The 27,219-nt window shown below is 34.7% G+C and overlaps 1 protein-coding gene across 9 annotated transcripts in view; it reads right to left on the bottom strand.

Annotated features, from left to right (window-relative positions):
* ZZZ3 (zinc finger ZZ-type containing 3) overlaps positions 1 to 27,219 on the bottom strand; it is a 112,932-nt gene that overhangs the window by 8,381 nt on the left and 77,332 nt on the right. For 6 of the 9 annotated variants that reach the window (XM_045036043.1, XM_045036039.1, XM_045036042.1 and 3 more), the window contains 9 exons: positions 19,551 to 19,689; positions 16,076 to 16,223; positions 15,875 to 15,990; positions 15,115 to 15,186; positions 13,967 to 14,068; positions 13,224 to 13,319; positions 10,671 to 10,823; positions 4,985 to 5,119; positions 1,664 to 1,764 (listed from right to left, as the gene is read on the bottom strand). In XM_045036043.1, coding sequence (XP_044891978.1) covers positions 1,664 to 1,764; positions 4,985 to 5,119; positions 10,671 to 10,823; positions 13,224 to 13,319; positions 13,967 to 14,068; positions 15,115 to 15,186; positions 15,875 to 15,990; positions 16,076 to 16,223; positions 19,551 to 19,689 — 1,062 coding nt within the window. Of the gene's footprint in view, positions 1 to 75; positions 1,360 to 1,663; positions 1,765 to 4,984; positions 5,120 to 10,670; positions 10,824 to 13,223; positions 13,320 to 13,966; positions 14,069 to 15,114; positions 15,187 to 15,874; positions 15,991 to 16,075; positions 16,224 to 19,550; positions 19,690 to 27,219 lie in introns of those variants that run through there. The other 3 variants (XM_011284926.3, XM_011284924.3, XM_045036044.1) reach the window with 3 other exon arrangements.

The following is a 27,219-nucleotide window of genomic DNA, read 5'->3' on the forward strand; positions in this document are numbered from 1 at the left end:
AAATTTTTTTTTGTTTTAACACTAGTAAAACAAATCCAAAATCTAACCAAAAAGGAAGTCACAACAAGCATTCTATAATATAAACAGACAGTATCCACATAGTTTATTTCTCACAGTTCTCCTGACAAATGAACATTATTCAAGAACATACTGTATACACAGATAAGAAGAAACATACAAAATGTTTTAAATGATGCACAACAAAATCCAGCAGTATAAAAGAATGCATGTGAACTCTTGCTCACTGCGCAGACTAAATTTAATCACTTGTTTAAATAGTAATAAAAATACAATCTTTTATGGATCTTGTGCAGACTACAAAAGAGGGAAATTATTACCATATATATGATTTTTATATTAGGCAGTTTTCTTTGATGAGTTGCACTGACAACTCCAAATACAGAGGCAGAAGGCTGTGTATTTTAAAGGAATTAATGTTGTGAATTAGAGACTTTACACAGTTACTACCACTGGCACTTTCACCATAGTTTGTACACATCACATGATCATCTTATATAACATTACATTTAAAAAATATATCTGAGCGACAATTTTATAACATTCACACACCATGAGCTGGTCAAGGAAGCAATGCCACAGTGCCTCCTGTAGTGCTTCGCTGTTGGTAATAAGGACAGTTCATTGTGGTTAAAAGAAATTAGACATCAATATGGTTAAGCAGCTCCGATTTACTAAAGGCCATCAGTGGCCACCACTGGGACAGTGAGTTCTTTTAAAGTGTTTATCCTAGAAGCAAACACCATCATTGGTTAAAACTTTGTCTAAGAAGTCAGCTTCTGTGCCGAAAACTATTTTCACAAAACTGAAAGCTACTAAACTGTTTTAATATAAATACTTTGTCTTCTCATTATCCTATTTATGACCGAGTTCTTTGAAACCTTTGGAATTTACTCTCTTTAATGTGTGCTCTCGTTTCCATCTCACCCATTTAATATCACCACCTAAAAGGCTTTAAGGTGGTGGTGAGAAATTCACCAGGGAAACCCTTTGCTCACCAGGAATGCTCGGCTGCTGAACAGTGATCTAGAGCCACAACGGTGCAGAGCTGGACTTGACAAGAACACTCAGGAAGCTGTCATGCTGTGAGTGTCATTTCAGGGAAAGCAGAGAATCTTTCCAAACTGTGCACATAATTCACAATGATACCATTGCTATGTGTTGAAGAGGACTAGTATACGATGTTCTCTTCCATGTCATCTGTTTGCTGGAAAGTAGTTTGGGTCAAGGTAATTATAACTGGTGCCCTGGGACACACAGTAGTCTCTGTCTAAGAATGTCTCTGACCTATAAACAGGTTCTAATTGGTGATCTTCCTTGTGAATATCTGTTTCATGTAGGCTGCAAAGAAAACACACACACAAACACACACACACAGACACATCAATACACGGCACTGGATGCATTTTGGAGTAGACATTATAAAACTTCCTCACAGTTCCACTTCTTTAATCCACCAAAATCTCTAACGGAAATTTACTTGAGATGTGGTATAATTAAAGAAAATTTCTTAATTGCCTACAACAACAAAGCTTAACCCACTAAATGTGGTCATTTTCTAAGTAGTTTGGAAATCAAATTCACTAGTGGCTGAAAAGCTCTTTACTTGTCAAAACTGAAGACCTAATATGAAGAAAACACTTACCAGTCTGAACAAGAATCACAGAAATCCAAAGACATTTCTGGAGGACAATCCTGGCAGTGCCACCGAACACCCTGGATAGGTTCTATGCCACAGTTATCGCACTAGAAAAGTTTCAGAGAGAAAAATATTAAGCTACATTTTTCCAAAACCTTTTTTTCCTGCTGGGAAACAGGATGTGCACAAAAACATCTCTCTCCCCAAGGAACTAGACAGTAATATAACACGAAAATGGTTGTAAATTAGATATAACTTCTAGCAAACTAGCACAAATTTCATTCATTCAAGATGAATGTGCAGGTGAGTGACAGGTACATCATAATAACCAAGGGATTACCTTCAATATGCTCCACTTTACTTTAAAAAAATTTTTTTTTTAATTTTAATTCCAGTAAAGATACAGTGTTCTATTAGTTTCAGGTGTACAATATAGTGATTCAACAATTCTATACCTTACTTACTCAATGCTCATCATGGTAAGTGTTACTTACTACTTTAATTGACTTTTTAACATTTTAAGTAGGGGGTGCGCCTAGGTGGCTCAGCCAATTAAGCGTCTGACTCTTGATTTCAGCTCAGGTTGGGATCTCATGGTTCGTGGGATGGAGCCCTGCGTCAGGCTCTGAGCTGACAGCATGGAGCCTACTTAAGATTCTCTCTCGGGATGCCTAGGTGACTCAGTCGGTTGAGCGACCGACTTTGGCTCAGGTCATGATCTCACAGTTTGTGAGTTCGAGCCCCATCTCAGGCTCTGTGCTGACAGCTCAGAGCCTGGAGCCTGCTTCAGATTCTGTGTCTCCCTCTCTCTCTGCCCCTCCCCCACTCGTGCTCTGTCTCTGTCTCAGAAATAAACATTAAAAAAAAAAAAAGATTCTCTCCCTCTCTGCCCCTCCCCCATTCATGCTTGCTTGTTGCTCCAAAATAAACTCCTTTTAAAAAGTAAATAAAATTTCAAGTAAACCATTTGCAAATTTAGACATTTGAGTGTTAATAACTATTTTTTAAGTTTATTTATTTATTTTGAGAGAGACAGAGAGAGAGAGACAGCGTGAGGAAGAGGCAGAGAGAGAAACCCAACCTGGTATCCTGCTCTCAGGAGGGCCCAAAGGGGGCTCAATCCCACGAACAGTGAGATCATGACCCGGGCCAAAGTCAAGTATTGGACGCTTAACTGGGCCACTCAGGTGCCCCAATAACTATTTAAAGGTACCTCAGACCAATGTATAATGACCGTGATTGAGAACCACTGACTTAATACCATAGTTAAAACTGTATAATTACAGAACTACTTAACAAGCTATCATTACCAAACCCAAGAGAACACAAAATCCTCTCTAAACTTTTATCTTACTGAATTATTCTTCAAAGCCTGAAGAAGCCTAATTACTAATGCCCATAACAAAGAAAAGGCAGATCTACCTCCTTCTTAGTGTGGTGGCATTGTGGTAGCCCTCAGTGTCTTCGGGACAATTTTGGAAATAAATCTCATTTCTAGTTTCTTTGATCATCAGACCAACTAGAGTGACCGACAGGTTAGTAAACAAGCCACAGCTGGGTCTTAGGGCAAATTTTGAGAAGTGGAGAGTTTCCTCTTGAAAGGCCAGAGATACCAATTAGGAAAATTTCTAATGGAGAAGCAAGGTCATGGAAAGATCAAGAGGAAAAATCATTTAATATAGTATGGCTAATGGCCATACTAGAGAATGAGAGGTATAATTTTCAGTTTCTGTTTATCAGTCACAGCACGCATCAGTATTTTTATGTATACCACTACCAGCAAATCTGTATCTCATGGTCTCAGTTTTACTTCCTCCAATCTCACCAAGTACAGCCAATTCTAAAGTCCAAAGGTTCTCAAACTTGTCAATCTCTCTCAATTTCCATAGCCACCAATCAAACCTCAGACATTCTCATCTTTGGTCTAAATTACCAAAAGAATTTCTAACCAGTCACCCTGCCTCTAGCTTTGCTTTCTTCTTTCCATTCTCCATACTAAGTCCAGAATTATCTTTTTCTCCTTCACCTATTTTTTTTCAACTACATAAATAACATACATGAACACATTACTGTTTACAAAATTTAACAATACAGCTGTCAGAGATTGTCCACTCTAAACCCACTGCCTTCTCCAAGGTTATCTATACTAATAGTGTAAGTAACTGGAATGATTTTTCTGAAATGCAAATTTCATGTTACTGTCTACTTAAGATTCTTCAATGGTTCCCCAACCTCGTTAAGGAAAGTTTAAACTCCTCAGTAAATCTCAAAAGCACCTTAATAGCAGCACTACTCTCTGATATGTTCTCTAGCCATAGTCAACTATGTTTACTAATTTAACTTCTCTGAATTCCTTATGAGACGAAAACAGAATAAGGACAGAAACCGAGTCCATCTTGTTTACTAATGAATCCCTAGCAGTTAAGCAAAGTGCCTGGAACATAATGGGTATTTCAAAATTTTGTGGACTGAATGGATATATTTCTAGTAGCCTGAACGGCAAAAAGAAATTTCTCATCTATGAACAAGAGCAACAGCTCCAATGGATGAAAGGATAAAGAAAATGTGAAACACACACACACACACACACACACACACACACACACACAGGAATATTATTCAGTCCTAAAACAAAAAGAAATCCTCCATTTGTGATAACATGGATGAGAAAGTGGAGGACATTATCCTAAGTAAAATAAGCCACAGAAGTTAACAAGTGCCATATAATCTCACTTATGAATGAAATGAAAAACTCAAACTCAGAAGCAGAGGGTAGAACAGTGGTTGCCAGGGGCTGCGAGGTGGGAGAAATGAGGAGATGTTAGTCTAAGGATACAAATTTTCAATTGTAAGAGAAATCAGTTCTGGAGGTCTAATGGACAGCACGGGATTAATAATATGGTACTGTATACTTGAAATTTGCTAAGAGAGTACACTTAAGTTTTCTCACCCCCCCCCCACACACACACGAAAAAGGCAACTATGTGAGGTGATGTTTTTACACCTTAATATTTTGTACACTTTAAATATATACAATTTTTGTCAGTTATATCTCAGTAAAACTGAGAATAAGAAAGAAAAATAGCTAGACAAAAACACCTCATATTTTACTTCAAAATATAGATACCTGTATGCTTGTCTTCTTCCCATAGAATCATAAACCTACTGAGATCAGAAACTGTAGCACACTACTTTATATAAATGAATAGGACTAGAGCTAAACTTACTTTTATCTGTATGCTGGGAAGTCTGGAATTTAAAACTGCAGAAACTACTTTAAATCTCTCTTATCACCCTTCCAAAAATTAAATGAATAGCAGAATTTACCTTGAAGCCCACATGTTGTACAAATCCACTTTCAGCTTGCATCTGCTGGAGTTTCTGCTTCTTTAACTTTTTAAACTGTAATAGTTCCTTATATTCAGGCAAATTCCTATACATAATAGGAATACTTTCTTCATCCTAATAATAAAACAGAAAACAAAAATGTCTGATAATCAAAATGAACTAACAGGGGGTGCCTGGGTGGCTCAGTTGGTTGAGCATCCGACTTCAGCTTGGGTCACGATCTCGTAATTTGTGGGTTGGCCCCCATGTCGGGCTCTGTGCTGACAGCTCAGAGCCTGGAGCCTGCTTTGGATTCTGTGTCTCCCTCTCTCTCTGCCCCTCCCCTGCTCACGCTCTATCTCTCTCTCCCAAAAACAAATAAACATGAAAAAATCATTAAAAAAAAAAAAAAAAAAGAAGAAGAAGAACAGTAAGAAATACTGACACAGAATATTTTTCTACTAATAAAATATTTTTCACTTTTAAGATACTTCACCTTATAGGGCTGACAGAAAATTAGTGTTGCTATTAGCGATATTTTAGACTAACACTTTTGGAGGGCTTCTTAATGCAACAGTAATATTGAACTGTACAAAGTACCAGGGGATGATTCCTACCTCTGTCATACACTAATGCAGACTCAACCCTATCCCAACACATTCATGGCTCCTTGTGATACTCTTTATAATCTACTTCTACCTCATCTGCAGGAAGCTCCTCTTCTCTAAAAGATTTTTTATGCTTTCTCAAGTAAATATCACATTTTCTTAACAAAGAGCAAACCACTTTCTGCTCTGTATACTCCCAATAATCAAGGCAGGACATTCCTGTCTTACCCAAGGGGATAAACTAAATTACGAAGATGATCATTTAGAAGACTATAAAAAATGAATACTACAACTATAGAAATACATGAAGCTGAAGTTGACAGATGAATCACTAACTGCTTCCTACCTATTCTCCCAATTTATTTGTGTTCTGCCATCAATGATCCATTTCTTTCCTTCATGACCTCATAATCCCATGGTCACTAATATCTACAATGCTCCTGAAAGCATCTCCAATTCACTGACCCCATCCATAGTCTATCAATCCTGGTCCAGATAACTCCTACTCCTCCCATTCCTCTTGCTCTCATATTAGGTATTATTAACTACAATGTTTATTTTATGTCAAGGAAACCGGTGTCTATAAAAATAACATTTACCCAAGGTCACATAATTAATCAGTTATGGAGTCAGGTGATTTGAACCCAGATTTGTCTGAATATTTAGTAACTCCTTATACACTCAGCAGCCTAAGGCCTAAATCTAAGAGCTACCCTTAATTTTTCACTGTCATATTTAATCCAACAAAATTGGTCACTACTTAACACTTTCTTAAATTTTTCAAATTGGTCCTCTATAGTATCACTCCTTCCTCCAGCTCCACCATGATTTAAAATCTCCCAATGACTTCCTAACTGTCTACAGAGTCAAGTCCAAAGTTTTCAGCTGAATAAAAGATTGTTTATAATCTCATACTTCACTTACCTTATCTCCCACCATCTTTCACTCATTTCAAGTTCCTGTCAACTAAAGTGTTAAATTACAGCTACTGTCTTTCTATATCAGCACTGAAAATGACATTAAGTAATGTAATAAATATCTAACACTAATAAATACAATGTGACTTAACTAGTTAAATAATGTGATAAGGAATTTTATAGTGAAATTTATTAAATTCAGGTATTTTAAGCAAATACAAAGAGTAGAAACTATGCCAAATTGTTTAATTTGCATTTTAAGTCTAAGGATACTATTAAATTTGGCCAACAAGACTAAGTAAAGTTAAATCACCACAAAACTAGGATGGCTACTATCAAAAGAAAACAAAACAAAACAAAACAAAACAGAAAATAACAAGTGTTGACAAGGATATAGAGAAACTGAAACCCTAGTGCACTGTTGGGGAGTATGTAACATGTTGCAGCCACTATAGAAAATAGTATGGCGGTTCCTCAAAAAAGTAAATGTAGAATTAACATATGGATCTACCAATTCCATTTCTGGGTCTACACCCAAAAGAACTGAATGCAGGGACTCGAACAGGAATTTGTACATCTATGTTCATAGCAGCATTATTCACAATAGCCACAAAGTGAAAGCAAACCAAGTGTCCAATGACAGATGAATAGATAAAATGTGGTATACACATACCATGAAATATTATTCAGCCTTAAAAAGGAAGGAAAGAGTGACACATGTTACAAGGTAGATGAATCTTGAATACATTATGGCAAGTGATGAAAGGCAGTCACAAAAGGACAGAACCTGCAGGATTCCCCTTAAATGAGGCACCCAGAGTAGCCAAATTCATAGAGACAAAGTAGGAGGGAGTTGCCAGGGGCTGGAAGGAGAAGGCAATGGGAGATACTGTTTAACGGTTCTGAGTGTCAGTTTTCTAAGAAGTAAAGAGTTCTGGAGATTGGGTCACAAAAATATGAACATATGTATTTATCACAATTAAAAAATTTTTTTAAATCCTCATAAACAGATTTCCTTGTTAAAATCATTTTTAAACTTTACTTAAAGAGGAGATCCTATGACTAATTCCAAATGAGGCTAAAATGGTGTACAGATTTTAAAACTATGGAAGTACATACATGTAATCATATGGTTTCTTTAGATATTGATTTCCTAAAAAAAGAACTTGAAATCTATAAATTTTACCACTAGTAGTTTTATAAATATCTGAACAGCTATTTCAAAATTCAGAATGATTTGAACTGGTGCTCATTTAAAAATAAATAAATAAAATCAACCAAACAAAAGTTAAATCAAATTCAATCTATTACATATATTAATCTACTCCTCATCTGGCTAAATTTTGTTCCTCCTTCACATGTCACCTTGACTACCACTTCTTTAGAGTTCTTCTACTTAAACTCCAAATCTAAATAAAGTACTTCTTAAATAATTATAATCAGTTGTTTTTGAAGCACTTTTTAAAATCTGTAATTTATTGATGTGATTACACATTTATCTCCTTCCACAAGACTAAGATTTGTAAGAGCAAAGATCATAAATATTTTGTGCACAACGATGCAGCTGACCTCTAGCAGGGCCTGATATATAAAATGTAGAATCAATATTTTTCAAATGAATAATTCTAATATTAACAAAGTACAAACTTAAGACACAGCAGATACTAGCTATTTTAAAAAGAAAAATTTGTGAAGAATACAATCATTTTATGGTAGTTTCATACCAAATTATACACTCGGTATTTGGCTCATCTAAAAACAGAACAAAAAAGAGACTTACTTTTACTTGCTGACCTTTCATTAAAATCTCCTTTGCCAATTATTATAAATAATCAGAGTATTAAGAAAGATATAAGGTAATACTTTAAGCAAAGAACCAGAATCATGTTAGTTACTGAGGAAATAAATTTCAGGATGTAAAATAAAAATATTAACAGCAATAAAAAGAAATGTCTATGGATGGAAAGGAAAATAAAATAAATTGATCTAAATTAGTGTGCAGTCAATAACACCAAGAGGAATTACTTGAAGAGGATTTGACTTTAGTTCTGCAGTGGCATATATCCCAAGGCAAAAAAAAAAAAGAAAAGAAGAAAGAACTGTCAAAAAATCTGTTTCCAGTAATCATACTGCTGATGGTAAGGTTAGTATTATTATATTCTGAGACTACTGTGAGCACTATGAGACAAAGAAAGTATTATGTCAATGTCACTGATATCTAGGATTCTCAGCATGGGAGAAAGAAGATACATATTTAAGATCAATAAGGAGAAGTAAAATCCCCAAAGTCCTTAAATTGAATCTGAAATTAAAAAATATAAACTTACGATGTCTTTTTTTTTAATGTTTATTTTTGAGAGAGATAGAGCACAAGCAGAGGATAGATGGGGGTCAAGGGGACACAGTATCAGCAGTGCTCAGTGCTAACAGCAGAGAGCCTGATGTGGAGGCTAGAACTCACAAACTGTGAGACCATAACCTGAGCCAAAGTCAGACACTTAACCGACTGAGCCACCCAGGTGCCCCTGAGGTTTTTTATTTTTTTATTTTTCTTCAAAAGTTTGTTTTTATTTTGAGAGAGAGAGAGCGCATGCGTGCAAGAGAGCACTAGTAGGGGAGGGGCAGAGAGAAGGAGACAGGCTTCACACTGCCAGTGTACAGCCCAATGTGGAGTTTGAACTCACATACTGTGAGATCATGACCTGAGCCAAGATCAAGAGTCAGACGCTTAATCAACTTAGCCATACTGGTGCCCCATTATTTTTAAACAATAATATAACCTATTTCCCAGCTCTATCCATTAAATAGACCTAGAAACAATGATCAAGCCAGCATCAAGTAGGATTCCTACAGTCAGGCTATCATCTCCACAATTTCCTAATAAAAGAAAGCAGGACTAATTCTAGGTCTGAAGAGGAAAAATACAAGACAATCCTAGAATTTCCTTGTCAGAACAGGTAATGAAGAAGCTATCAAAAACTACTAGAATCTTGTTCAAAGATCCCAAAATCCAACCTGAATAAGTTACAACTGACCAATGGGCCAATCTGAACACTAATAAAGTCAATAATATCAATGTACTGAACCATAAGAAAATAAACGAAGAATCAAGCAGTTATACTGCCTCTTCCATATGTACCTTAGGGGGAAACAAATAGTTGATGGAGAGGGTTACTTTATAGAATATTCTATCAAATAAGTAAAGAAGAATTGAGGGAATATCACTGTTTTGTAACATGTAATGAATTAATGAATCCAGGCAATGATCAATGGCTACTATGTCAAAAAAAAACAGAAAAGACCACCAGACTGATGAAAGTACACATGAAGTAAGTCCTGCCCACCCTAACAAATCTGAATCTGGTCAATTATCTAGATCTACTATTGATTTACAGAAAATGCAGGTAGCAGAAAAACAGAGTAAGTGATAACAATTATCTAGACCCACTAACAATTTACAGAAAATTCAGGGAGCAGAAAAACAGAGTAAGTAACACCAGAGAGAAGCAAACAAAACACACACAGTGGTAAATTCTAATGACCCAGTTTTTCAGCAAAAAAGTTCTATGAAGAGGAAAAAGGGGGTGGGGATGGAGGAAAGGAGGAAATCTATTGTAATTTATGATTGGAGGAAATGTGAACTGAGTGTATATTTGTGTAAAGGATTACCTTTTTATAAACATGATAATAATACTCTATAATGTCTGGGACTTGCCCCAAAATAATCCAGGATGGAGCTGAGGTGGGTAAGAAGTATAAATCAAAATAAGATTACAATAAACTGATAACTATTGAAGCTGGGTAATAAGTACATGTAGGTTCATTATACTACTCTATTTTTATATGTGTTTTAGAAATTTCTTTTATTAATATACTACATATGTTATATAGAATTCATTATACTACTCTATTTTGCATGTTAAAATTTCTTTTATTTTTATTATGTGTTAATATATATGATATATATTAATATATAATGATTTAACAATATATTGTTTTTTTAAAAGCCCATAAACTTCACTTGTTAATTAAAAGAAACCAACATTCTCTGAAGGATAGGAATAATTTAAAAATTCTGGTGTTCTCATTCTGTAACCTGATCTGTATGATACCTAGATAAATACACAGGTATATATATTTTTATATAAATAGATAACTTACTGATGCCTCTTCAATAGCAGTGTTCATGTGGCTATGAAAACAGGATCGGTCATCATCTTCATCCATATACACTGGTGGTTCATGGGAAGTCATGAAAGTGGAAGGTTTAAAGAGATGCTTATTAAGGGGGTGCTGTCGTCTGCTTGTGGAAGACTAAGCAAGAAAACAAATTTTTAATTTGGACATTGGAAAATCATTAAAAGAATCAAAGATACTAAAATACACTATTACTTCCTCCATGTCTATCTATTAAAAGCATCCTGGCTCTACCTTTCAGTACATGCTTATGTGGTTGTTTTTTCTATATTATCTGGATTTTTAAAGCACAACCAGATTTACAAAAAAAATGTAGGGGCGGGGTGGGGGGATACTCCAAAAACAGTATAATGGCTCACATGCTATCTAGCTTATATTTGTATCTCCAACATTGACCATACTCTTGACATTCAAATGCTGAACTCCTCTTACAGTCATTGTATAGAAGATCCGAGAGGATGAAGTAGCCTAAGCCAGATATAACATGATCAAGTAAAAAAATTTTCCACAACATGATTAATGTCTAAAACTACTAACACTGATTGATTGCTTACTGTTTGTCAACGTCATTTAACCCTCACAACGTTACTATGAAGTAGTTATTATCACCTCTAATTTAAAGATGGAGGTTAAGGTTCTTGTTCAGGGTGTTACAACTAGACAGTGGTAACACCAAGATTACAAACTGGGCCTGTGTGGGTCCAAAGCCCTCACTCTCAAACCACTATGTAGACTTCCTCTCTTCATAAACAGTAGAGCCACAAAGAATAACCTCAGCTACAGGCAGAACCATCACTTCATCTGTTTCAAGATTCAAACTCCAACCGTGGCAAGGAATCATTGCATCTATGGCTGGGCTAGATCTCTACAGTCAACAGTCAAAATGTTAATTAACTTAGAGTTCAGTGCATTCAGGAGGGAAAACGTTCAGGTTTCTTTAGTATTCCTTTTGTTACCATTACTAGTCTTAGCTGTGAAAATATAAGGTACCCAACACATCTAAAGTTAATTTGGAAATTAATCATAAAAATTAGAGCTATTAAACTGAAAAGTGCTTATCAAGGTTCCAACATTCCAAAGGTATAGGATGAACTCTACATATGTGATATTAAGTAATGCTATACGGGGGAGGTGGGGGAGAGGAGGGAATCCAAATTATTTAAATCAACTGAAAAGTTAAAATGAGCTTCCAAAACTTGGTAACAAGACAAAAAACAAAACTTGTAAAACATGGAGCTGTACAGACAATATTCTTAATGTAAAACTATGTAAAACAGCTTCAATAAGGAAACTAACAGCATTAGATATACTCTTAGCTTCTTATGTGAAGGAAGGCAGTAGTGGTAGAGGGCAAATAACAGGATGATTTACTAAGGAAATGAAAGAGGCCAATTATGTGCTTTATTTTTTGCAATTAAAGCAAAAAACCGTCTACAATTTGATGCAATGGTTTATGTAGGAGAGGAACAACAGCTTTTTTACTGTACAGAATAGAACAGAATAGTGGGAAAAGGGCTGGGATCAGAATCAGAGGATCAGTCGTTCTCAGACTTATTAGCTATATGACTAGACAACTGACTCAATTTACCTTAAGGCCTAGTTTTTTGTTTATTTTTACAATTGTATTTTTAAGTAATCTCTACACCCAACATGGGTCTCAAACTCACAACCCTGAGATCTAGAGTCACATGCTCTACCAATGGCATCGGCCAGGCACTCAAGGCCTAGTTTTCTCATCTATAAAAAGACTGTACAACAGCACCTGGTCCTCAGCTTCCAGTAAGAAGAGTAAAAACTAGGGGCGCCTGGGTGGCGCAGTCGGTTAAGCGTCCGACTTCAGCCAGGTCACGATCTCGCGGTCCGTGAGTTCGAGCCCCGCGTAGGGCTCTGGGCTGATGGCTCAGAGCCTGGAGCCTGTTTCCGATTCTGTGTCTCCCTCTCTCTCTGCCCCTCCCCCGTTCATGCTCTGTCTCTCTCTGTCCCAAAAATAAATAAACGTTGAAAAAAATTTATAAAAAAAAAAAAAAAAAAAAAAAAAAGAAGAGTAAAAACTAGCTATTAATATTATTATCAGTAAAGTGAAAGTGGTAACACTACCTACACTTCTAGAACTGTCGTGAGAAATAATATATTTTAATAAACATTTCTATTTTTGGATTTACATAGCATATCTAAAAACAGAAATTGATTGTTTATTAAAAAGTCAAACATTCTAAAATTTGTAATATCACAAAGGCCTTTCTGATATACCCTCAATCTAAATCTTCCAAGTAGCACCCATTCACATAAACTAACCTACTCCTAAGAAAATAACAAATATAAAGATCATTCAATTTCACTGAGCAGCAATAATGGAAACCTACCCTGTGTCCATCCCCAATATAACAAAATGCTTAGAGTAAGTCAGATTTTAAAAATAAAACAACTTTGTTCTGATAAATGTATACACTTTTACATAGCAATTCTTTGATAAGTTTAATCAAAGATCTAAAGTTTACTTTCTGTTTTCTTTTTTACCTTTTTGGAGTACATATATAAGTTTGGTGTTCTGCCTGGGACTGGAATGCCAGCTTTAGTTAGTTTTATGAAATACTTCTGCACTCGGCTGGCAACCTAAGAAAATATAATAAGCCATTTAACAAAATTACAAGACATGCATTATGTGAATAGTTCTTAAAAATTAAAATATACCTGTGTTAATGAATGCTAACAATCTAAAATTTATCATAAATCTAGATATAATTTTAAACTGCCACCAAACGCATTTATATGTTAAAATCTAGACAAAAAATCATTAAAATACAGGAAATTTGTTGGACTCCAAAGCTAAACGCATATTTTCAACTTGTGAACACTGCATTAAAAACACATCTGTTAATATCAATGGTAATGCAAAGAAGAAAACTGCTATATATTTTTTTAGAAAGACAATCAGAGATATTTACTAAGTATGTCACACATCTATTAGCACAGCCTAACCAAGTACACAACTTGGTGCACTCACTAAACATTCAAGAGACACTAAATACATTATATTCTTATTTTTTAGTAATGATCTGAAGCAGAATCATCTCAAGTTGTTTCTGAAGAAATCAACACAAAATATACAATGCTAAAAACAAAACATAACAAAAAAAATCACATACTATAGCACTGTGTAGCTTAAAAATGATGTGGCAAATTTTATGCCAAATGCATTATCCTTCATTAAAAAAACTATCAAAAACAGGCCAGCAATATGCGGCCATCTCCTCAATTACCTGCTTTGCTGTCCTATTGCCCAGTTCATCTGCAATCTTCTGCCAGCGTCGAGATTCTACTTCTTCAGGAGGGTATTTCAGGAGTAGCTGTTCAAGCTTTTTCTAAGACAAATCCAAGACCAAGTTTAATACTGAGTTTCATAAATAAATACATTTACATAAATGAATAAATACATTCACACTTCCTTTTAAACTATAATACACCCCCCACAACTCTGCGGGTTAGGTCACTAGAAATCCTTGATGCGGGAAAAATTTCTAGTAAGGAATTTAAGCTTTACTAGGAAAAATGAGATTAGAGCATAAACCTATGGAAGAACTTAAAGATTCTCTAGTCACTTAAGTAAAAACACAGCACCAAAAATTTTTTTAATTAATTAATAACACTTTATGCATTTTAATGATTTCCACTCACCACCTTTTCTTGCTAGACTATGTTTAGGCTTGCCCCATATAGATTTAACAAAAATATCTAAGTTCATTTGGATTTAGACAGAAACTTAAACTTTTCCCTCCTTTGTGTGGTCTTCCACTCAAATATTTGATTTTTAAATTCTGAGCTATCCCCTAAATTGTCACACAGTGCTAAAGATGAAGAATAAACTGGATGCTTGAAATAAAGGTTTCCTAAAGCTTTTCGAAAACTGCTAACTTTATTATAGCTTAGGAGTTAATCCTCATATGAAAGAGAGACGTGTCTCAAACCTTATCCATGAACAGTCCTAGCCTCCTAGCCGTATGCCAAAATGTAACAGAACACTCTGGTGTGGCTTTGTCAGCTCCCCTTCATAACAAAAACAAGAATTCACTTTGAGGCACTGTTTTACTTGGCCCCAGGTTTTTCCTCTCTCCCAAAGCTGCATTACAGAAACTTTAACCCACCCATTTCACTATCTTTTTCAATCTACTTCCCACAACCAAGATTCCCGATTTAAAAATCATCTCCAAATAGGAATTCATACGTTCTCAAAATCCAAAATTCTTGAAGTGGGCCAAAAAAAAAAAAAAAAAAAAGTATACAGAATGAAGTTTAATATTTTGAATTTTTGGTTAAGAGGGATCACACACAACAATATATACTTTACTCATAATACTGACTCTAATCTGAACCTTTTTTTTAACCTACACAATTCAGAAATATCTATTACCTGTTCCTCAACAGTCCACAGTTGGTTAAATGTTTCAGGTTTGGTATCATCACAAAGGCGTCCTCTTATCATCTGCATATAAAACAAGGCTTTTGTCAAAAATAACAAAGACTACCATTTGATATAGCCAAATAATACACATATTGTGGAATTTTTTTATTAATTTCAAAATATTTTAGTAAATTTATTATATAATGTATAATTTTTTATTGTTTAGAGAATGTTTTCACATTCCTTTATTTCCTTTGGTTTTATACTCCTAGCAATCCTGTGATATAGATGACAACAACTTCATTTTAAAGAAAAGGAAATATTACATTTCCATTCTGAACCCACATGTCAATCAAGGTTCATCTAAATACTAGTGGCAAGGCCAGGACTCAAATCCTGGTTACATTACACTTACACACAAAGACCTCTTATTTTTAGAATAAACAGTACATGTCACACAGTGTACTAAGCATGTTACATGTACTATTCATTTATTCCTCACACAACTCTACAACACAAGTAATATTAACCCCTTTTTATATAAAAGGAAACTGCAGCTTGGAGGCTTTAATATAAATAACATTTGATGTTCCACCGCTGGTAAGCAATACAGCTGGGATTCCAACCCAGGTTTCTCTTAACTTCGAAGTTCATGTTCCCACTATCTTCAGTGAAACACTGCCTAAATTTTAAGAATACAAATCAGGAAATGTTAACATATTTTATCTATAACTCAAATCTTCCTACTCCAATACTTCATACTGTTTACCTGAGGACGACTGTTTGAGCCTTCTGGACCATCACTCAAAGGCAACATAGAATATGAAAGGGACTCTCCATCCTTCTTAGGATCTAAAGGACTTTTTGGTCTAGCAGGTAAACCTACTAAAAAGAAGACCATGTATAGGATTATTAAAGCAAGACCCGCCAGATAGTTCTCTATGTAAATTCTTAACATGTAATTTCTTACCTTTATCAAAAACTAGCTTTACTCTCCTAGTATGTCTTTTACGATTTTTAAATTCTCTTTCAAAGTTCCCAAGGCTATTGGTATATTGGTCCCATACAATCTCAGGCAATTGAACAACTCTCTGTGGATATGGAAGCCCTATATCAGCCTGGGGGGAAAAAACGTGACAGTTTAAATTTAACTGAAACTTTCAGAGGACTCCAAATCTAAATTATCATCAACTGGGCACTTCTATTCACTGTTCGAATCCAACAGCCAATAAAGTTAAAGATAATATAGTCTAAACATTAAATAGTAAAAATGATAGCTGGTAAGGAAGAATGAATTTAATGATATAAGCACTATTTTAGATACAGCTCCAAAAGCTGAACTACATAGACATACTGTACTTTATCACTAACACACTTTAAACATAAATAACAAAGCCAAGAAAGGATTTTATCTCTAAGAACAGCATATGAAATGTTTTGATTGCAACAGATGAAACTTGACACATGGAATTCATTTTAAATGTACTCCCGTGTTCATGACTTATTCATAAAACAATGAATTATTTTCACAATAATATAACTCTCATCACATATACAAAAAATTATGACACCTTGAGAATCACAGCTACACCTTCATTCTACTTGGAATTAATTCAGTTACTTAACCAACCAGCTTTATAGAAGTCATTAGTTGTCATAATTACTAAAAACAGATCATTATAATCAGTATCTTTTGATAGGGATTTTGGTTACATATATGCATGTTTTTTTTTTTTGCCAGAACTCACAGAATGGTACAATTAGAATTTGTGAATTTCACTATATAGAAATTTCACCTTAAAAATGTTTTAAAAAATAATTTTAGTTAATAATGCGCATTCTAAAGTAACTTGGTGTGAAGTGTTCATGTCTGCAACTTTAAAATGCATTCTTGCTATAAGATGGAATGATGAAAGATTGATAGATACATACATGATAAAGCAAATACAGTAAAATGTTAATTATAGAATCTAGGGGTGAATATGTGTATGTTAACTATATAATACTTCCAATTTGTCTGTGTACTTGACATTTTCCATAGTAAAATGCTGAGAAAAAATTAGCTCAAAAACTATGAAACTGAAAAGAAAAATCCAGTTTAACTGTTTGACACAGAATTCATAATTTTTATTTTATTTATATTACATTATCACCATCATCATAATAGTACACATTAGTCTAAGGTTCAACTTTTGCAAAATTAGAGTGTCTTTTAAAATAGTGACAGTAATATTGAAGGAAGCTAACAAGCCATAAATGTTCTCTGCATTCTATACAACAACATATACCACAAGTTTCCTCTATTTCAATTAGGAGTTTCTAAATGTCCATTAAAACAAACATATACATGTCAACAACTTATAGCATGGTAAATCTAAAGAAATAGGTAAATTAGGTATAGATGGTCCCCAACTTACAATGGTTCAACTTAGGATTTTTTCACTTTACAATGGTGTAAAAGTGACGTATGCAATAGAAACTGTGCTTTGAATTTTGATCTTTTCCCAGGGTGGCAATAAGTAGTACAATACTCTCTCGTGCTGCTGGGCAGTGGCAGTGAGCCGCAGCTCCCAGTTAGCCACAGGATCACAAGGGTAAAAAATCAATACACTGACAACCATTCTGTTCCCATACAACCATCCTCTTTTTAACCTTCAGTATAGTATTCAATAAATTACATGAGATATTCAACACTTTATTATAAAACAGGCTTTGTGTGAAGTAATTTGGTCCAACTGCAGGCTAATGTAAGTGTTCTAAGCACCTTTCAGGTAGGCTAGGCTAAGCTATGAGGTTCAGTAGAATAGGTGTATTTATTAAATGCATTTCGACTTATGATACTTTCAACTTAAGACAGGTTTATCAGGACATAACCCCATCTAAGTTGAGGAAGATTTGTATACATGAATAAACACACACACACACACAAAGGAAAAATCAAACTTCTAAATTAAATCCAGCAGAAAAACTTCTTTGCAAGAAATGTAAGTCATAATTGTTCAAGTGTCTGGATTTAATGTAATTCTGTACACTTTGATAAAAAATTGTTAAGATGGTCAATATCCCATCTCTGCTTCTGAGATAAAGTGAAAGGAAATTCAGTTCTAAATTATACCTGGAAATGGAGAACCAGCAAATAACTGACTGCCTATAAATCTAGTAAATAAGCATAATTGCATATTTTTTGCCCAGCAGGGAACATGAATAAAGTAAGATCAAGTTTAATAAATCTTTAATATTTACTTTTCTATCACCGTCTGTTTTAGTTGAATCAATTTTAAGTAACCACAGTAAGTGCTCTATCTTTTTGCACCAGCAAATGTTTAGTAATGGCAATGCAGAATCAATAAACACCTAAGTGGACTCACTATACAAAGAGGGCAAACGGGATCCTAAAAAGTTTAGAAGTTTTAGCAAATCAATATACAGATTCTATATACATGATGATATTCAGTGATCTGAAGCATGGAGAGAAAGTAATGACTGCCAAGGAATAATACAGCTAGAGAAATCCAAATAATAAATTAATGCAACTAAGTGAAACAAAGTCCCCAGGGCTGTTCCCTCAACACCTGGTAGACCACTTTTTGTGACTCATTAAAAACTGGTAACTAATAACTATGTTACAGTGGTCATACTTTTATAGGTTTTTTTGTTTTTTAAGGTGAATAAGAAGAATCTTTTTCATAGTTTTTCAGTTTTAATGTTTTCATACAATGCTGATTAATATTACACCTCTCAAATTTATTGAACAATCAGTGGGTCCCTAATTCAAGACACACACTATGGTAATAAATGCACATCTAAATTATCTCCATATTTACATACAAGAAAGTGATAAAACCTTGAATCACTTTCAAATGGTTAACTGTTAAATATGAAAGTTCTGTTTTAAGGAAAAGAGAAAATTGAAAGGAATTTTTACACTAAAATAAAGGACATTATAAAATTAAGTAAAATTTGTATCTTATCCTCATGTCTTCGGCAACCATAACCTTAAAGACATTTAAAATAGTTTTTGTTCTTACCACAAATATTTTCTATCATATTACAAGGGAAATTACAAAAGTAACTTATATTTAAAGCAATTAATAAACCCTAAAGTAATTTTTCTTTTCACTTTATTAATCCTGAAGTCGTGAAAGAAGGAATACTCTCTAAGATGGGAAAGGTAACAGGAAAAGATCCTAAAAATGGCTAGGCAATAGAACAAGTTCCTAATATAAATATTCAATTAAAGTTCCCAGCTATTTTCATTGGGGTATATTTTGTGTGTTCGGCGGGGGGGGTGGGGGGGGCATCATCCTGCCTTCAGTAGTATGGTTAGGTATAGAAGGGAAAAAAATGAAACACTTAAAAAATATATACCCATATTAAAAGAATAAATCAAGTTATCACCAAATATATTCTCAGTAACAGTGCTCAAAAACAGTGCTAATATATACCTTCTTCTGGAGTTTCTCCACAAATCCAATGGGATTTTTTAGTGCTTCTTTCTGGTGTTTGCCTAAACTTTCAAGGTCCTGGACTGCTTGAGAACGCTGAGCCTCGAGTACAGCAATCGTCTGTAACAGTCTCTGATAACTACAGAGACAAAGAAAAATACCTCACTAAAATTTTCTAGTAACAACAATAAATTAAAAACTGAGTTCAAGCCATGATCTACTATTAAGCCACACAGTCTTTTTAAAGTTACCTGAAAGAGTTTAGTAAAACATATTACTGGGAATAAATGAGGTCTTCCTGAGTTACGAAGTACCTAGTCAGAAAATATCAGTTAGAGAAAGCAAAGCCTTATTCCCCCATCTTAAGTTTTTAATTCTTGAACCTGAACAAGTAAAGAAAATAAGAAGGCATCTTGACTTTCCAACAAAGTCATTAGGAAACTGCTAAATAAAAATAAAATAAAATCATAAGGTTTTAGCACTAGCAGGAATCAGCAAATCCAGCCCCTCTGTTGTACTCTGTTGGGAGTAAGGAATCCGAAGTACATTTTCTTGCCCAGAGTTACAGGAAACTGTCAAATAATTCAGATATGATCTTAGGTGTCATGGTTCTCGTTTATTATACTCCCACACAGGAAGTTTACTTTCTAGGCAATTCTTAACTATTGAACACTTTTAAAGAAGAAAGGCCTTAAAGATATTTACTCTCTATCTACAAAGGTCTGTTTAGCACAACTGACATATAGTTTTACCCAGACAAATCTACTGTCTGTCATTATCCTGAAATCTCACGATGGTATGTGTATACTAGTTAATTCTCTTTATCTCTCTCTCTCTCTTTTTGGTACAAATTGTCCTGCTTCTCTGACTGATGTCTATTTTCACATGTTGATACACATACATATGGAAATATGTTACCCCAAAATCCTGAATGTTCGAATACATTGTGCAAAAACAATCAAGAACAAGTCATTCCAAGTTTGCTTCAAACTAAGTGGTTAAGTCCTTAACGTGTAAGTAAAACATAATTTTCTTTATGGCTTCAAATAAATTTCACTCCATTTCCCACTGACTGTAAACTCCATAATGGCAAACACATCTGAGAAGTTCACTGTTTTATCCACTGTGCAACACACTTCCCAGCATATAGATGATCAATAAATATTTTTTGATTGAACAAATGAATAAACAGATGTTCTGTGCAACCAAAGTCTCTTTTAAGTTCAGAAGGTCTGCAAACTAGCAGAAATTTCAAAGGTAAGACAATGTAATTCTAAGGTTCACAGCCATGGCATAATTCCAACATGACATTCTTCACCAGGACACTTTTTAAGCACCCTGCCTAAAAAACATACGTTATTCTTGTTCTTGAAATGTTTATATTAAGGTAAAAACTGCTAACATTGAAGGGTAAATTCCTCTGAAGCTAAAGATACTTCATTGAAAAGTTAGAACTGAGTTAGAAAGCAAGGACCATACTAACTCACTCCTGGATAAGTCACAGATATGGAGTCTAAACTCACTTTCACAAAGCCCTCATTTGCTTTGAAATGTATGGAGCATACAAACCCTGCCTATGCTGGCTGTTTCCACCAGGCAGGCTCACCCAGGCTCAATCGTAAGGTGATGGTAGTGAGCCGAGTACTGGAACCTATCCTCTCTACAATACTCTGAACTGCCTGCCATACTTCAACTTCAGAAGTCCTTCCCCACTAAGTGAACAACCGAAGACTTCTCATGGTGTCTCTATAACATGATCTCTGTTTTAAGCAAGAGTTGCATACTTCTGTATCATCAATATAAAAATGGCTATGAGCCTATTAAATTTTCAGCAAACTGTTGAAAGCACAGTTAACAATTAATAAGGAACAAGAACAGAGTTATAGAAAAAATAAGCACAGGCTTGAAAAAAAGTGCTACAGTCAGGGCACCTGGGTGGCTCAGTCGGTTGAGCCTGTGACTTCAGCTCAAGTCATGATTTCATGGCTTGTGAATTTGAGCCCTGCTTTGGGCCCTGTGCTGACAGCTCAGAGCCTGGAGCTGCTGCAGATTCTGTGTCTCCCTCACTCTCTCTGCCCCTCCCCTGCTCTCTCTCTCTCTTAAAAATAAATAAAAACACTAAAAAAAAATTTTTTTAAAAGTGCTATAGTCAGTTGTTGCCACTAGGAAGAAAGCCCCTCTTTGAAACCTATAAATTGTTAGCAATTTTTAGTGTACTTAAAGTATTCCACAATAACTCTGACTTTAAAAAAATATTTCAACAGAGATGACAAAGTATAATTCTTCAACCTCTATTTGCTTCTCTTTTATCAAGATAAAATGATTATCAAATTGAAAGGCCTATAATAAACATTGGTAAAAGTCTTAAAATCCAGATTAAGTGAAATTAAGAAATATTAAGAAAATTAAGAAATATTGAGAAAATAGTAAATTCAAGTCTTCTAGTCCACCTAATTTGAATTATTTCCTAGAGAATTCAGAGATTTTACCAGTAAGATTACCACATATATCCCCATGCAGAAATGGAAGGAACTGTAAAAACCTGGGGTGACATCTTTTAAAAAAAATATATGAAAAAAATTTTAAAAATATGATACAAGCAAACATATTTTCAATCCCACCTACCCACCCACTTAACCTCCAAAAACAAACTACTGGAAGCTGATCCAGACATCAATCAAGGCAGGATTCATTTGTTGATTAATTTCATAATTATTTACTAAGAGAATAAGATGCTAAAGCTTTAGTAATTATCAAAGTAAATCGGGCATGGACTTTAGGTATAACAGAGGAGCTACAATTACACCAAAGAGGGAGAAAAAAAGCTATATAGGACTGAATGGACAGGATTGGCCATTTTGTTGGGGACAGAGGATGGGTATGTGAGGGTCCATCATATTAGTCTACATTTTTGTAAGTCTGAAATTCTCCACAATGAATTAAAATAAGAAAACTTCAACTTAATGGAGGATGTTACCATTGTATTCCTCCTGGACTGGTCAGATCATCCCTCTTACTATATTCAGTTCTGCTTTACGAGAGACAAACAGGTTCATGAAAAGACAAGATGGATGAGAAAGTATAGAATAAGAAATAACAATAGTGTCTAACATTTACTGAATGTATACTATAAGCCAGACGTTGTATTTTAAGTGTAATAACACAGTCCTCATTATGAACTTGTAAGATAGGTACTATTATCTCTATTTTACAAATAAGGAAACCAAGGCACAGAGTAAGTAATCTGTCAAGATCATATAGCCATTTATTGTGGAGATGTGAGATTAAGAATGGTTAAAGACTCTAAGAATATTTAGCCAAGAAATTAAATCCTCCAGTAGAATACTGTTTCAATCTTTATTTAATACACAGCTATGCAGAAAAGGAAACAGATTTGTTTTACAGGGTCAAGAGTCAAACAAGAATCAAATTGTGATAAAGGCACAATATGAAGAAAAACATTGTCTTAGTCAAAACTAATAAATGAAGGCAGTATAGCACCCAACCACAGATATTCATACAGATATTTAAAGGAAATTCAAGCACTAAAAATACTCACACTCTTTAATTCCAGTAAAACATGCTACTTTCACACTTTTGCTACTCATTCAACAAAGTAATCTGTAGAATGATTTTTTTTAATGTATATACTTTTGTATGAATGCAAATATAGTAACATCATTCCCACAAGGACAACTCTGTATTAAATCTATCAAAAAATATTTATTTCTAAAAATGAATCCAGTGCTAAAAATAGTAGGCTTACCTGTGGCAAAGAATTGTTAATTTTTTTGTCGCATGTCTTCAACATAAGACAATTTTACCTTTTATGTTATGGAATTATATTTGACTAAAATATAAATACTCTTCAATTCTAAATCTAAGTTATTTCACTACCGTTCATTATCCAAGCCCTCTTGAATTCTTTATTTACATCTGTGAATATAACACATTTATATAAAAGAGTATATATAGGTAAAATTTTTGGTGTCTACAAGAGAATACCAAGAAATTAGCAGTCTAGAAGTTTCATTTTAATGTCCAATTTCTATACACACTTTAAGAGAGACAAAGGAAGAAAGAGTAAGATTTTATTTTCAACTAAACGAGAATCTTTCCCAAGAAATTAGATTTCCATTTCTATTGTGGAAACAACTTTTAAGGTTGCATGGCATTTGCTATCTTAAAAAAATAATGAGGGAACATTTTTAAAAACCCAAGTTGGGGGGCATCCTGCCAAAAAGTTGACCTGATTGTTCAGTCATTAAATAGTGTCATTAAAGACAAAAAAATATAGAAAGCTATTCTAGACAAGAGGTCTACAACCTTTAGCCTGTTTTTATAAACAGAGTTTTATTAGAACATAATCACACTCATCCGTTTACATAATGTCCATGGCTGCTTTTTTAGCAACAATGACAGAGTGGAATAGTTGCAAAGTACAGCTGATCTCCAAAGAAAAGTCTGCTAGGCCTTGCTCTATATTAAAGATGCAGAGATATGACAATCAAATGTAACATATGATCATGAATTAGGTCTCACAGGAGGAAAAAATGGACACTTCAGGGGACATTTTTGGGGATAGATGGAAAAAATTTAAATATGGATTATAAATTATATCATTTTATTGCATCAATGCCAGACTGCTGGGGTATAATAAGGTATTTAAGGTTATGCAGGAAAATATTCTAATTTTTAGGAGATGTATACTGAAGTGTAAGCGTAATGAATCTATAATATACTTTTAAATGGCTCAACAAAAAAAAAAAAAGAAAAAGAAAGAAAAGTTTATAGTACATAGGACGGGAGGGAACATGAGGGGAAAGGGAGAAAGGGAGAGAATATTATAAAATGTTAAGCTAAAGAACGCTGGGGTAGCTCAGTCGGTTGAGCACATGACTTCAGTTCAGGTCATGATCTCACGGCTCATGAGTTTGAGCCCCACATTGGGCACTGTGCTGACAGTTCAGAGCCTGGAGCATGCTTCAGATTCTGTGTCTCCCTCTCTCTCTGCCTCTCCCCCACACTCTCTCAAATATAAACATTAAAAAAATTTTTTAATGTTAAGCTGTTGACTGATGAATTTAGCTGAAGGGCATACTATCCTTCTAGCTTTTCTAACTTTTATATCTTTTCTAAAAAAAAAGTGAGTAATGGAGAAGCTATTCATTATGCTTTGCTACTGAAAAAGAACAACTTGATTATCCTATGAACATTGAACTTGATTAAACACTGAAAAAACTAAAGGAAGTTGATTTAAAAATAAATTTATTCATTTAAATTGTACAAAGAAAAGGGAAAGGAGTATAGAAAAACTTATAAGCCAACCAATGTTTTCACATGTGTGCACTGGTGAGCAAGGAGGAAGTTAAGAGCAAGAGGAAGAACAAGACATACAGTGGATATTATTTTCAACAGGATAAAAACTATATAAAATGAATCAGTTCTCAGGAATAACAATCAGGCAATTTTAAATGGTAACAAATTCCATCCTAACAACTTACCAGCGTAAAACAATTTAAGGGAAAATGCTTCAATTTACTCTACACCATCATTTCAATCAAGTGAGGTATTTCTACTTTCTGCAAAATACTGAGCTCAACACATAATTTAACAAAAATTATTTTGATATGAGCAGAACATACATATCTTAAAATTATCAATTTAGTGAAACAAAAGCTGTGATACTTTCTCTTCCTTCATGAAGAGTTTCAAACACTGAAACTACAGAAAAGCAAAAATTCAATAATTCATAAATCATTTCTCACTATGAAAATCAGATGATCAAAAAACCTTTTATGATATTCTGTGTTAAGACGGAAATACCTCAGCTTCTGATAATATGCCTTTGCCAAGTACAAAGATCAATTCTGTATTGAAAATAACTAAAAACCCTGAATTAAAGACAAGTTAAGAAAAAATCATGTACAGTACCCGTTTATTTTAAAATCATGGAAGAACTGTTAAGATGCTACGACTTTTTATTATCAGGCCAAAATCTACCTGAAGGCACAGATTAGGAGTGTCAAACAGCACAAATCTGCTTTTGCCTTGATGGCAGGTACTGGACCATGTAAGCTTGGGCTCAATTTTCTATATTTCACTTGCCCAGGAAACAAAAATCAAAGCCACTGAGGCAGATAGTCTAATAGGAGATGTTCTTCCCTCAGGCTCATCTACCCCTCACTCCCATCCCATAGAAAAGTTGCTTTGGGACTAAGAAAGGCCGCAGATAAAATTTTCAACCACAAAATGCTGTTACCATAAGACAGTCCAAATCATATCACCTGGGTGGCCTTAAAGAACCATGACTATTGTTTAAAGCAGTGCTTCTGGACTGATGCATACAAACCCATCCCCCACCAAGATACCCAGAGAAGCAAATGCAATCTTCTCTGGATGAATTCATCTTTACCCCAGGCCTCAAAGATAACCCATTAAGAGTTTTCCAAAGAAAGTAAAAGCTCACATTTAAAAATTACCAAACATACAAGAAAGTAAGACACACAGAGTCTAGGGAGTCTAGGACCTACCAAAGGTAGAGGCCCTGGGAAACAAGCCTATGCTTTGGCCTTGGATCCTAAAGGGCTACACCCCAGGAATAAGGGTGAAAAGGAAGTAAACAGCCCTCTCAGAATGGACTAGTATATCTCAGTTCATAATTAACTAGTACACTGAAGATGCACATACGCCCAAGACCCAGATATCCCATATGTAGGTATCTTACTTCAAGAAACTCTTGAATATACACAGAGGCATATATTTATAGCAGACCTATAACCTATTCATGATCCCAAACCATAAATAATCCAAATGTCCATCTAAGCAGAATGGATAAACTGTGGTTTAGATATACAATGGAACACTATACAGCAAAGAAAATGAACGAAGTACATCTATGTAAATCAACTCAGATCAATATCACAAACATACCACAAAGAGTACATGCAGTGTGGTACATAAACTAAACTAAATTTTGGGGCACCTGGGTGGCTCAGTCGGTTGAGCGTCCAACTTCAGCTCAGGTCATGATCTCACGGTTTGTGAGTTCGAGCCCCATGTCAGGCTGTGTGGACAGCTCGGAGCCTGGAGCCTGGAGCCTGCTTTGGATTCTGTGTCTCCCCCTCTCTCTCTGCCCCTCCCCAGCTTGCACTCTGTCTCTCCCTCTCTCAAAAATAAATAAACATTAAAAACATTTTTCTTAACTAAATTTTATTATTTAGGGATACACCCTAAATGGTAAAACCTTTTAAAACAGCAAATGAGAGGGAGTACACAAGCAGGGGAGGGTGAGGGGGGAAGGGAGATTGAGACTCTTAACCAGGCTCCACCCCAGTACAGAGCCCAATGTGGGACTCACATGGGATCATGACCATGAGATCATGACCTGAGCTGAAATCAACAGACACTCAACTGACTGAGCCACCCAGGTGCCTCCATATTGTATTTCTTAACCTGGATTGTGGTTAAACAATTATAAACTGTTTGATTTCATAATAATTCCATATCTGTATGTAAATATTTCATTACTGTTACATGCACAAGAAACTGCACATTTTTTTTAAAAGGGAAAGTTTTCTAGGAAGAAGATGTTACAGAGGGAACACTTCTACATTTAGAACTTTATTTAATATTCACACAGGAGTCCTGGTTCAAATCACAGCTCTAT

Source organism: Felis catus, chromosome C1, assembly GCF_018350175.1.
Source record: "Felis catus isolate Fca126 chromosome C1, F.catus_Fca126_mat1.0, whole genome shotgun sequence".
In the NCBI taxonomy this organism is placed as follows: Eukaryota; Metazoa; Chordata; class Mammalia; order Carnivora; family Felidae; genus Felis; species Felis catus.